General features: G+C 45.5%; 1 protein-coding gene across 1 annotated transcript in view; it reads right to left on the bottom strand.

Annotated features, from left to right (window-relative positions):
- Positions 1-8,978, bottom strand: part of ESAM (endothelial cell adhesion molecule) — a 125,892-nt gene extending 116,914 nt beyond the window's left edge. The window contains exon 1 of the mRNA XM_060787139.2: positions 8,883-8,978. Within this exon, the coding sequence (XP_060643122.1) occupies positions 8,883-8,919 (37 nt within the window). The 5' untranslated portion in view covers positions 8,920-8,978. The remainder of the gene's footprint in view (positions 1-8,882) is intronic.
- Positions 8,979-13,453: the final 4,475 nt, after the last annotated feature.

The following is a 13,453-nucleotide window of genomic DNA, read 5'->3' as shown; positions in this document are numbered from 1 at the left end:
TGCCCATCCCTGCTTTGAACTCATTATTACTGAGGAGGCTGAACTACAAACTTCCTCTGGGTAAATTTTGCCACATCTCAATATTATCCACACACAAAAAATTCTCCATGACAAAATTCAGAAGTGGCAACAACATATCCTTGCCCTAAGATGTCAAATACAAACTGGGACACATTTGGCCAAACAACATCACAGTGTGGTCAAATGCTCCCACCTTCCTCGCAGGTGCGATTGGTTGGGACGAGGGAGAGGGCCTTCTCGGTGGTGGCCTCTCGACTCTGGAATTCACTTCCCAGGGACATTAGACATGCCCCAACGTTGGCAGTCTTTAGGAGGAGCTTGAAAACGTGGTTGTTCCAGTGTGCCTTCCCAGAATAAGGAGAACTCTCAGCAATATGCCCTCATAATTGCACTTGAATACTGACTGAGGACGGATTGCGTTCCCTCATTTCTCTCTGAAAAATCCTATCCCAGTTACATTTTACCTGTTCACGTCAGCATATTCTCAATTTTAATCTATTACATTTGGCCCGGCCATTTTTAATATGTCATTATTGATTGTTGTTTTTGTTATGTGATTTATATAATTTGTATTTTATTGATTGTTTATTAATGTTGTGTTATTGATGTTTGTTTGATGTACTTTGAGCTCGGCCTCATGTGAGCCGCACTGAGTCTCTTGGGGAGATGGTAGCAAGGTACAAATAAAGTTTATTATTATTATTATTGTTATTATTAATAATAATAATAATATTAATATTAATAATAACACTTTATTTGTACCCTGCTACCATCTTCCCAAGGGACTCGGTGCGGCTTACATGAGACCGAGCCCAAATACAACAATACAAGCAATAATCACAACAATACAAGCAATTAAAATAAAACATAGACAATAAACATATAACATTATCAATAAGACAACATACAGTTAAAACTGTGGGAAGGCCAAATGTAAAAATTAAAATTGGAAATAGTGCTGAACATGGACGAAAAGGTGATAGTGGTGTTTGTGGAAAGACATATGAGCAGACCTAAGAATATAAAGTGCTTTGGAGGGACAAAGTGCTATGGGATCATTATTCCGGGAAGGCACACTGGAACAACCATGTCTTTAAAGCTCATCCTGGAAACTGCCAGAGTTGGGGCCTGCCTGATGTCCTTAGTGAATGAGTTCCAAAGTCGAGGGGCCACCACCGAAAAGGCCCTCTCTCTCGTCCCCACCAATTGCGCCTGCAATGCTGGTGGGATCGAGAGCAGGGCCTCTCCAGATGAACAAAGAGATTGTGTGGATTCATATACAGAGATGTGGTCACGCAGGTAGGCGGGTCCCAAACCGTTCAGGGCTTTGTAGGTAAGAACCTGCACCTTGAATTGGGTCCAGTAGATGAATGACAGCCAGTGGAGCTCCTTGAACAGGAGGGTTGACTGCTCCCTGTAAGGAGCCCCAGTTAACAACCTGGCTGCTGCCCGTTGAAATCTGAAATTTCCGGGCCGTTTTCAAGGGCAGCCCCACATAGAGTGCATTGCAGTAATCCAGTCTAGAGGTGACTAAGGCGTGGACCACCTTGGCCAGATCCGCCTTCGCGAGGTATGGTCGCAGTTGACGCATGAGTCTTAATTGTGCAAAGGCCCTCCCGGCCACCACCGACGCCTGAGCCTCAAATGTAAGTGAAGAATCCAGGAGGACCCCCAAACTGCGGACCTGTGATTTCAGGGGGAGTGCAACCCTGTCCAGCACAGGTTGCCACCGTATACCCCAGTCTGGTTTACGATCGACCAGGAGGACCTCTGTCTTGTCGGGATTAATCTTCAGCTTGTTCGTCCTCATCCAGACAGCCACAGCGGTCAGGCACTCATCCAGCACTCGAGGGGCTTCCTTGGATGTCAGTGGAAAAGAGTAGTAGAGTTGTGTGTCATCTGCATAGAGATGGCACCCAACTCCAAAACTCCGGATGACCTCTCCCAGCGGTTTCATGTAGATGTTAAAAAGCATGGGAGACAGAATGGAGCCTTGCGGGACCCCACAGGTCAAAGGCCAGGGGTCCAAGCAGGCATCTCCCAGCTTCACCATCTGGGATCGACCCTCCAGGAACGACCTGAGCCACAACAAAGCCGTGCCTCCAACGCTCATCCCGGAGAGTCGTCCCAGAAGGATACCATGATCAATGGTATCGAAAGCCACTGAGATGTCCAAGAGAACCAACAGGGTCACACTCTCCCTGTCCAGCTCTAATCTGGCCACCAGGGGAGCTGTCCCTTCACCGTCCATTTGTGACACTGATGAAGTACTTCCTCATTATTTGTATACTTGCTGGAAATTTTTATGGCATTGTAAGCTAGCTTCCCCGCATAAGCGGTACCTAAATTTTCTACTTAGAATCATAGAATCATAGAATCAAAGAGTTGGAAGAGACCTCATAGGCCATCCAGTCCAACCCCCTGCCAAGAAGCAGGAATATTGCATTCAAATCACCCCTGACAGGTGGCCATCCAGCCTCTGTTTAAAAGCTTCCAAAGAAGGACCCTCCACCACACTCCGGGGCAGAGAGTTCCACTGCTGAACAGCTCTCACAGTCAGGAAGTTCTTCCTCATGTTCAGATGGAATCTCCTCTCTTGTAGTTTGAAGCCATACTTGACAGATGCAACTGTCATTTGGTCTGCAAAGGTCAACAGCAAGCTATACAAATTGGTAGGAAGCTCACTCTGACCCAGGCTGGCTTCAAACTCATGACCTTTTGGTCAGTAATAGTAATAAACTTTATTTATACCCTGCCACCATCTCCCCAACAGGGATTCGGGGCGGCTTACGTGAGGCCAAGCCCAAACAACAAATTACAGCAAAATAAAACCAAAAACACAAGCAACAAGCAACAACATCATAATTATATAAAACATATGAATACATTAAAGATATGATCAGCAGTGATCTTACTGCAGCTGACTCCCAGCCAACTGTGCCACAGTCCCAGTGCATAGTTTGAACACATGTAAACACGCAAGGGCCCTGATATACCTGCATGTCTATTGGAATGAACAAAAAGGGCTTCCCTCTGTCCTGTTTTAATTACATGCTTTATTCCCAATACAAACTACCTGTTTATTCTAGCCTTTCAAGGTTTCACTTTACAGTCACGAACTAGAACAAGTGGGGTGTTGCCAAGGATTAGCTAAGCACTCTCTCCCTGTATTTACAAAAAGTATTGGTAGTAATATTTGCTAAAGGCCCCCAACACTTACACAATGTTTGACGGAGAGATTAGCAGTTGCCTGTGAAGAGCGGTCCAAGTTAGAGCAAGGCAAACAAACAAGGGAGCCCTGCAAAGAAGGGCATGGGAGAACAACAAAGGAAAATCCAACCCTGATCTGAGGGTGCCTCCTCTGATCTTTTCAGATCCAAAAGTTCAAAGCCCTTCTAGTTCTTCCCAGACTACAACTCCCATCAACCATAGGAGGCATAAATGGTAAGGGATACTAGGAGGGTGACAGAGGGTCACAAAGTTTATCATGGGCGAAGCTGAGCATTTCTTCAATTTTGTTCTAGGTAAACATCTCCAAAAACGGGGTGCATCTTGGAATCACAGGTGTGTTATACATATTGTTTGTTGTGGTACAATTAGGGTGCGTCTTACAATTGGTGGTGTCTAACAATGGAAGAATTACACTATATAGCATGCGTGGGCAAACTTTGGTCCTCTAGGTGTTTTGGACTTCAACTCCCACAATTCCTAACAGCTGTTAGGGATTGTGGGAGTTGAAGTCCAAAACACATGGAGGGCTGAAGTTTGCCCATGTCTGCTATATAACTAGGCTAGAGCAGTATACTCTGCTCACTGGGTTCTGCATATAAGCTTCAATCTCAGTCTATGAGTTGGGTGTGCACAAACCGAACTTAGAACGGTACTTTAAAAAGCAATTTAGTTCTCTCTCTTTTTTTATTTGTCGTTTCAGGAGTGACTTGAGAAACTGCAAGTCGCTTCTGGTGTGAGAATTGGCTGTCTGCAAGGACGTTGCCCAGGAGACGCCCGGATGTTTTGATGTTTTATCATCTTTGTGGGAAGCTTCTCTCATGTCCCCGCATGAGGAGCTGGAGCTGATAGAGGGAGCTCATCCGCGCTCTCCCCGGATTCAAACCTGCGACCTGTCGGTCTTCAGTCCTGCCGGCACAGGGGTTTAACCCACTGCGCCACCGGGGTTCTCATAAAAATGACATAATAACTAGTTAGTTACCATTAAGGTTACACTTTCCCAGGTCTTGTTCTCTTTGCTACGAAATAATTAAATATTTCAACAATGCAATAACTAAAGATACATATTTCTTTCTTTCAGTGTACCTTCTTCATATTGATTAGGCTATTGTTGTGTGTGTGTGTGTGTGTGTGTGTGTGTGTGTGTATATATATATATATATATATATATATATATATATATATAATGTTATTCTCTTTGAATTTAGGCTGTTTTGTAGGCCACCCCAAGTCTCTAGGGAGATGGTAAAGGTAAAGGTTGTCCCCTGACATTAAGTCCAGTCGTGTCCAACTCTGGGGGTTGGTGCTCATCTCTATTTCTAAGCCGAAGAGCTGGCATTGTCCGAAGACACTTCCAAGGTCATGTGGCCAGCACGACTGCATGGAGCACCGTTACCTTCCAGCCTGAGCAGTACCTATTGATCTACTCACATTCGCATGTTTTTGAACTGCTAGGTTGGCAAAAGCTGGACCTAACAGCCTTCCGGATCTTATCTCCGGATTCGAACCAGCGACCTTTCAATCAGCAAGTTCAGCAGCTCAGCAGTTTAACCCACTGCACCACCAGGGGCTCCCCGGTGATGGGGCAGCATATGAATACATTATTATTATTATTATTATTATTATTATAAAAACCTTTTTGGTTCCATTAAAAACACACACACAACAGAATGCTCCCAACCACTGAGCAGTAGCAAAACTTCACTATGCATCCCATGGGCATCAATCCCCCTCAATGCGCTCTCTCGATCTTGCTGATACTCAAGTATAAATCAGTTCGAATGCGTTCCTAGATTTCTTTTCCCTGCTTTCCCTGAGTTTCAAAGTGTAACAACAAATAGTTTCCTGCTCTCACAGCCACCTGCTGGAGCCCTCGGTGGTGCAATGGGTTAAACCTTTGTTCCAGCAGGACTGAAGACCGACAGGTCGGAGTTTCGAATCCAGGGAGAACAGGGTGAGCTCCCTCTGTCAGCTATAGCTCCCCATGAGAGAAGCCTCCCACAAGGATGGTCAAAAATCAAAAACATCTGAGTTACCCCTGGGCAACATCCTTGCAGATGGCCAATTCTTTCACACCAGAAGCGACTTGCAGTTTCTCAAGTCGCTCCTGGCATGACCAAAAAAAAAAAGCCACCAGCTAAAGTCCAGCACTGGCTTACATCAGGCAATGGCTCTATGGAGGATCTGTGGCCACGGCTAGGTTACGCTGGAGCACAACCGCAAGGGAAGAGCACAGTATGTGCCTGTTTATGAGTTTATGCATATGCATGCATATATCATATATTAATATGTATGCATAGAGGTGGAGGGGGGGGGGAGAAAGATGTAACATAAACACACATAGGCCCATCTACACTGCAGCGGCCAGACAACAAACTCTCACAACAGGCAGTGAAAGAAAGGCCTTCAATGAGCATCAGTGCTCTGTTGCTTGTGTCATCCAACTGGTTCCCAGATTCCTTCTGCACATATTGATTCAAGACTCATTAGAGATGTAGTCCTAGATCAGTGGTTCTCAACCTGGGAGTCAGGTCCCCGGGTTGGGGGGGGGGGATGTGAGAAGATGTCAGAAGGGTCACCAAAGACCATCAGAAAACACTGTCTTTTCAGTTGGTCATGGGGGTTCTGAATGCTCTTTGATTTTACATGAACTATTAATCTCAGCAAATACAACTCCCAAATGTCAAACTCTATTTTCCCCAAACTCCACCAGTGCTCACATTGCGGCATATTGAATATCCATGCCAAGTTTGGCCCAGATCCATCATTGTTTGAGTCCACAGTGCTCTCTGGATGTAGGTGAACTACAACTCCCAAACTCAAAGTTGATGCCCACCAAATCCTTCCTGTATTTTCTGTTGGTTGTGGGAGTTCTGTGTGCCAGGTTTGGTTCAATTCCATTGTTGGTGGAATTCAGAATGCTCTTTAATTGTAGGTGAACTATAAATCCCAGCAACTACAACTCCCAAATGTCAAAGTCTATTTTCCCCAAACCCCACCAGTGTTCACATTTGGGCATTTGTGTATCCATGCCAAGTTTGGTCCAGATCCATCACTGTTTGAGTCCACACTGCTCTCTGGATGTAGGTGAACTACAACTCCAAAACTCAAGGTCAATGTCCATCAAACCCTTCTAGTGTTTTCTGTTGGTCATGGGAGTCCTGTGTGCCATATCTATAGCTAGATAGCTCTTTGTCAGGAGGGCTTTGATTACATTTGCTTGCCCTGGTGAAGGGAGTTGGACTGGATCGCCTTGAGTATTTTCTGTTGGTCATGGGGGTTCTGTGTGGGAAGTCTGCCCCAATTCTGTCATTCGTGGGGTTCAGAATGCTCTTTGATTGTAGGTGAACTATAAATCCCAGCAACTACAACTCCCAAATGACAAAGTCTATTTTCCCCAAACCCCACCAGTGTTCACATTTGGGCATTTGTGTATCCATGCCAAGTTTGGTCCAGATCCATCACTGTTTGAGTCCACACTGCTCTCTGGATATAGGTTAACTACAACTCCAAAACTCAAGGTTAATGACCACCAGCCCTTCCAGTTTTTTCTGTTGGTCATGGGAGTTCCATAGTTCAATTCCATCGATGGTGGAGTTCAGAATGCTCTTTGATTGTAGGTAGGGGCGGTTCAACCCATTACGCAAAGTAAGCATTTGCAGTATAGTTGATTTTGCCCAGGGGCACTCTTGAGGCGCTCTTGGGGGAAAATAGACCTTGACATATGTCAGTTGTAGTTACTGGGATGCATAGTTCACCTACAATCAAAGAGCATTCTGAACTCTACCAATGATGGAATTGAACCAAATATAGCACACAGAACTCCCACGATGAACAGAAAATATATATCAGTGATTGGTTTGGGGGGGGGGGGGGGGGAAGACCTTGACATATGTGAGTTGTAGTTACTGGGATGTATAGTTCACCTAAAATCAAAGAGCATTCTGAACTCCACCAATGATGGAATTGAACCAAATATGGCACACAGAACTCCCACGATGAACAGAAAAACACTGGTTGAAAATTTCCTAGGGCTGCCTCTGATTGTAGATGAACTACAAATCCCAGCAACTGCAACTACCAAATGACAAAATCAATCCTCCTGCCCACACCTCTGTCATTCCACTGTTTTTGAGTGTTGCTCTTTATTTACTGCCCTGAGTTTTTTTTTAATACTGGTGGCTAGATTTTGTTCATTTTCATGGAAACGAAGAAGCAGGGGAATTCCAGACATGAATCAGCCAGGGCCAACTAACACCAGTTTCCACAAAGGATTCCCCTAGGACAGTGGTTCTCAACCTTCCTAATGCTGTGACCCCTTAGTACAGGTCCTCATGTTGTGGTGACTCCCAACCATAACGTTATTTTCGTTGCTACTTCATAGCTGTAGTTTTGCTACCGTTATAAATCGTAATGTAAATACCTGATATGCAGGATGTATATTCAGTCACTGTACCAAATTTGGCACAAATACCCAATATACCCAAATTTGAATACTGGTAGGGTTGGGGGTGATTGATTTTGACATTTGGTAATGCGGGAGTTGCTGGGATTTATAGTTCACCTAAAATCAGAGAGCCTTCTGAACTCCACCAATGATGAAATTGAATTAAACTTGGCACACAGAATTCCCATGACCAAGAGAAAACACTGGGAAGGTCTGGTGGACGTTGTCCTTGAGTTTTTGGAGTTGTAGTTCACCTACATCCAGAGAACACTGTGGACCCAAGCAATGATGGATCTGGATCAATGTATTGTCAAAGGCTTTCATGGCCGGAATCACTGGGTTGTTGTAGGTTTTTCCGGGCTATATGGCCATGTTCTAGAGGCATTTTCTCCTAAAAGGAAACCTACAACAACCCAGATCTGGATCAAACTTGGCACAAATACTCAATATGCCCAAATGTGGACACTACTAAAGTTTGGAGAAAATAGACCTTGCCATTTGGGAGTTGAAATTGTTGGGATTTATAGTTCACCCACAATGAAATAGTATTCTGAACCCCACCAACGATAGAATTTGACCAAACTTTCTACACAGAACTCCCATGACCAACAGAAAATACTATGTTTTCTTATGGTCTTTGGCGACCCCATGCACCCTCTCGCGACACCCCTAGGGGTCCCGACCCCCAGGTTGAGAAACACTGCCCTAGGAGTAACCAGCCAGACTTTGAAGCTGCAAGGACATTCGGTGCTGATCAGGAGTGAAACTTTCTGGGGGGGGGGGGGGAGAGAGGAAAGGGCCTGAGGCTGTTAGGAATGATGGGAGTGGAAATCCAAAGCACCTGGAGGGCCCAAATTGGCCCAAGCCTGTCCTAGATAGACACATCCTTCAGCTCAGGCGAGGATCTGGAAGGCATGGAGGCTGCCTCTCTCCCAACTTGTAGGGTAGGAAAGCAGGACTAATCCGGGATCATTGAACCCGGCAGGGAAGGGGAAAGAAGGGAAGGAAGAGGCAAAGCCCACCTCGGAGGCAAAAGGCGCAACTCAGCCGCATTAGCCGCGCTCCCGACCCAAGTCGCAAGGCTCCCCAGGAAGCGTCCGCTGTCTTTAGGGATCCGAGAAAGAGCTGAGCAGTAGGAGGAGGGTCCCCGCCACCCGAGCCCGCGGATAACCGCACACCAACTCACCCAGCAAGGCGGCCATCCCCAGCGCCACCAGCTCCATGGCTCCCGCTCGTCCGGCTCCCAGGCAGAGACAGCCAGCGCAGCAGGTGCCAAAGCCAGAGCGCCCGCCGGAGGGGCGGGGCCAGGGGCGGGGCCTCCGCGAGGGAGGGGACCTATCAGGTAAGGAAGTGGGCGGGGCTTGCAGGTAGGGGTGGGGCCTCTGCTCTGCGGGAATACAGAGCAGCCAGAACCAAAACTTGAGGCGCACTCCTGAAAGTTCTTTTAAACTTTCTAGAAATTGGGCTGCTGTGAGTTTTCCGGCCTGTATGGCCAACCCCAGAGATCCCTCCGTTCTGAGGACCAAGATTTGTTGGAAATTCCCAATGTCAAGACTTGTGTCTAACAGCAACCAGACGCAGAGCCTTTACAGCAGTGGCACCATCACTCTAGACTGGAGCATCACTGGAGCATTGCAGCGCACCCAAATACCTGGGAGTCACTCTGGACCGTGCTCCTACCTACAAGAAGCACTGCCTGAACATCAAGCAAAAATGGGTGCTAGAAAGAATATCATATGAAAGCTGGTTGCTTCTGGATTGAGAGAATCAGCCGTCTACGAAGACGTTGCCCAGGGAACGCCCAGATGTCTTGCAATCCTGCGAGGAGGCTTCTCTCATGTCTGATCCCACAGCAAGCTGGCTTCAGAAAAGGCAAAAGCTGCACATCGCAACTGCTGAACCTGACTCAGCACATAGAAGATGGCTTTGAAAGGCAGCAGATCACAGGAGCTGTCTTCGTAGACCTGTCAGCAGCCTATGATACTGTGAACCACCGCCTCCTCCTGAGAAAAATGTATAAATGTATAAAAATGTATAAAGTGGGATTCCTTCCCAGGAATATCACAAAGGACTACCACCTCACCCGCCACATAGGAAACATGCTACAAAACAGGAGCTTTTTTGTTGAGTTCCAGGGCCAGAGAAGCAGATGGCGGAAACAGAAGAACGGCCTGCCTCAGGGGAGCGTGCTTGCTCCATCCATGTTCAACATCTACACAAATGACCAGCCACTGCCAGAAGGGACAGAGAGTTTCATCTATGCTGGTGATCGTGCCAATACTGCTCAAGCAGGGAGCTTTGAGATGGTAGAACAGAAGCTTTCCAAAGACCTAGGTGCTCTACAGGGAAAACTAGCTGATCCCCAGCCCATCTAAAACACAGACATGTGCCTTTCATCTCAAGAACAGAGAAGCATCCCGAGCTCTGAAGATCACCTGGGAAGGAAACCCACTGGAGCATTGCAGCGCACCCACATACCTGGGAGTCACTCTGGACCGTGCTCTTACCTACAAGAAGCATTGCCTGAACATCAAGCAAAAAGTGGGTGCTAGAAACAATATCATAAGAAAGCTGACTGGTACAACCTGGGGATCACAACCAGATACAGTGAGGACATCTGCCCTTGCGCTGTGCTACTCTGCTGCTGAGTATGCATGCCCAGTGTGGAACACATCTCACCACACTAAAACAGTGGATGTGGCTCTTAATGAGACATGCCGCATTATCACGGGGTGTCTGCATCCTACACCACTGGAGAAATTACACTGCTTAGCCAGTATTGCACCACCTGGCATCTGCTGGGAAGTAGCAGCCAATAGTGAAAGGACCAAGGCAGATACATCTCCAGCTCATCCCCTCTTTGGGTATCAGCCAGCACGTCAACGACTTAAATCTAGAAATAGTTTTCTAAGATCTACAGAGACACTCGCTGGAACACCTCAGCAAGCGAGAGTCCAAAATTGGCAGGCTCAAACCCAGAACCTCAACCAATGGCTGATACCAAATGAGAGGCTCCCCCCTGGGCACACAGAGGACTGGGCGACTTGGAAGGCGCTGAACAGACTGCGCTCTGGCACCACGAGATGCAGAGCCAACCTTCAGAAATGGGGCTACAAAGTGGAATCCTCGACATGCGAGTGCGGAGAGGAGCAAACCACTGACTACCTGCTGCAATGCAACCTGAGCCCTGCCTCATGCACAATGGAGGACCTCCTTGCAGCAACACCAGAAGCACTCCAAGTGGCCAGATACTGGTCAAAGGACATTTAATCAACTACCAAACTCACACATTTTGTATTTTGTCTGTTTGTTTGCTTTGTTCTGTTAGAAATGTAATATAATTGACTGGCTGCCCTGACACGAGAAATAAATAATGCCATAGCAGAGCACCTGATGAACCAACCTGGACACAGCATATTATTTGAGAACACAGAAATGCTGGGCCACTCTCACAACCACCATGTCAGACTACACAGAGAAGCCATTGAAATCCACAAGCATGTGGACAATTTCAACAGAAAGGAGGAAACCATGAAAATGAACAAAATCTGGCTACCGGTATTTAAAAAACTCTAAAATTACAACAGCACAACAACAGAGAGGAATCAAACAAGGACATCTAATCACCTCTCAACAAAAGTTTGCTCCAGGCACTGACAGGAAAATCAAACCCATTTTTCCTACTTCCAACAGACCTCACTACCTCTGAGGACGCTTGCCATAGATACAGGCAAAACGTCAGGAGAAAAATTGCCTCCAGAACATGGCCATATAGCCCGGAAAAACCTACAACAACCCAGTGATCCCGGCCATGAAAGCCTTCGACAATACAAGATGCTGCTTGCTTCATTGCGTAGCACTCTGGAAAACACTGTCAGTCTGCAATGGTTATTACACACAGTTCTTCTTTCCTCTGTAAATATAGAATAGTTTGGTAGACTTACTTGAGTGTAACTACTAAGCAAATTCTACTCAGAGGCCTTTTAATGATTCCCTAACTTAACAAGAAATGTTGACCATCCCCAACTAATGTTCTGCATCATCTATATAAATAAAAATGTAATGTTCGTTTGTGGGATTAACAGAACTCAGAAACCACTGGACGAATTGACACCAAATTTGGACACGACACACCTAACAACCCAATGTATGTCCTTCACTCAAAAAAATTGATTTTGTCATTTGGGAGTTGTAGTTGCCTGGATTTATAGTTCACCCACAATCAAAGAGCATTCTGAACCCCACCAACGATAGAATTATGCCAAACTTGGCACACAGTTCTCCCATGACTAACAGAAAATACTGGAAGGGTTTGGAGGGGAGTGTCCTTTGGTTTTGGAGTTGTAGTTCACCTACATCCAGAGATCACTGTGGACTCAAACTATGATGGATCTGGACCAAACTACACAAATACTCAATATGCCCAAATGTGAACACTGATGGAGTTTGGGGAAAATAGAATCTTGACATTTCGGAGTTGTAGTTGCTGGGATTTATAGTTCACCTACAATCACAGAGCATTCTGAACCACCCCAACGGTAGAATTGGGCCAAACCTCCCACACAGAACCCCCATGAGGGCCACAACAACACGTGGCAGGGGACGGCTAGTGCATCAATAAATGCGCAAGTCCAGTGACCTCATATTTACATTCCCTGTGAAAAGACTATTGTGACTGTCTGTCTCGCATCCTGTTGTTCATCCTCACTCGTGTAAGTCTTCTTAATCAATGGAGTTTACTTGCATGTTGACTCAACACTCAATGGAGGCACTCAGTTGGGATTAAGCACAGGATCCTGACTTCCATTTCCTTTGAACATCACTTGATATGAAAGTAAACACTCAGTAATTATTTGTCATCAGAGAAACCATGGAATGCAAGAAGAGGATGTACATCGTGCCATGTTGGTAATGCTTCCTAGGAAATGGTTTCAGTCCGATGGAAAATGAAAAATGCCTTCATGGGCCATGTACCAAACTTTTTCATGTTCAACGTTACACTTGGCATCAGAAGAATTGTTTACTTCTGAAACTGACTGAGTCTTGGCATGCTATCAAAATTTTTGCCCAGCTTTTAATCCAGTCTCAAAGGGCAAGCGGAGAAGGAATGCTTTCTGCTCTAAGTTTGCCCATGCCCAATCTAGACGAACTACCTTTGAAGGCTACAACTCCCAGAATGTTTCATGGCCATGCTGACTGAGAGATTGGGAAGTTATAATAAGTAAAAAGTAACTGTGACTATCCCTGTTTCAAGGTAACTTTTAAAGCAAGCATTCCGTGTGGAGACTACCCATGCAGACCTTACTCACTCACAAACAAGTCAAGCAAACAAGCAAAAAAAAGTATAGTTTAGAATATGAGGGTTGAATGAAAAGTAATGCCTCCACCTTTGTTACTTGGGTTTGGATGGGAATATTTTAATAAATCAAATGCAGAAGTAATCCTTAGAATGTGCTCTTTAAATACCACTATTCATTTTTCCACATAATCACCAGAGAATTGGATACATTTCTGCCAACGATGGACATGTTTTCTGAAGCCATCACGGAAGAAGTCGACACTCTGTTTCCACAACCAGCATCTCACAGTTCTCTCAACGTATTAATTTATTTACGGCATTTATATGCCACCCTTCTCACCCCAAAGGGGACTCGGAGTGGCTTACAAGTTAAAAGTAAATACAATATATTATTATCATAGCACAATATTAATATTATATATTACATTGTACTATAATATTATACTGTTATATTATTA

This window comes from Anolis sagrei, chromosome 7 (assembly GCF_037176765.1).
Source record: "Anolis sagrei isolate rAnoSag1 chromosome 7, rAnoSag1.mat, whole genome shotgun sequence".
Classification (NCBI taxonomy): Eukaryota; Metazoa; Chordata; class Lepidosauria; order Squamata; family Dactyloidae; genus Anolis; species Anolis sagrei.
The sequence above is the reverse complement of the archived record's forward strand: the minus strand, read 5'-3'. Positions and strand labels throughout refer to the sequence as shown.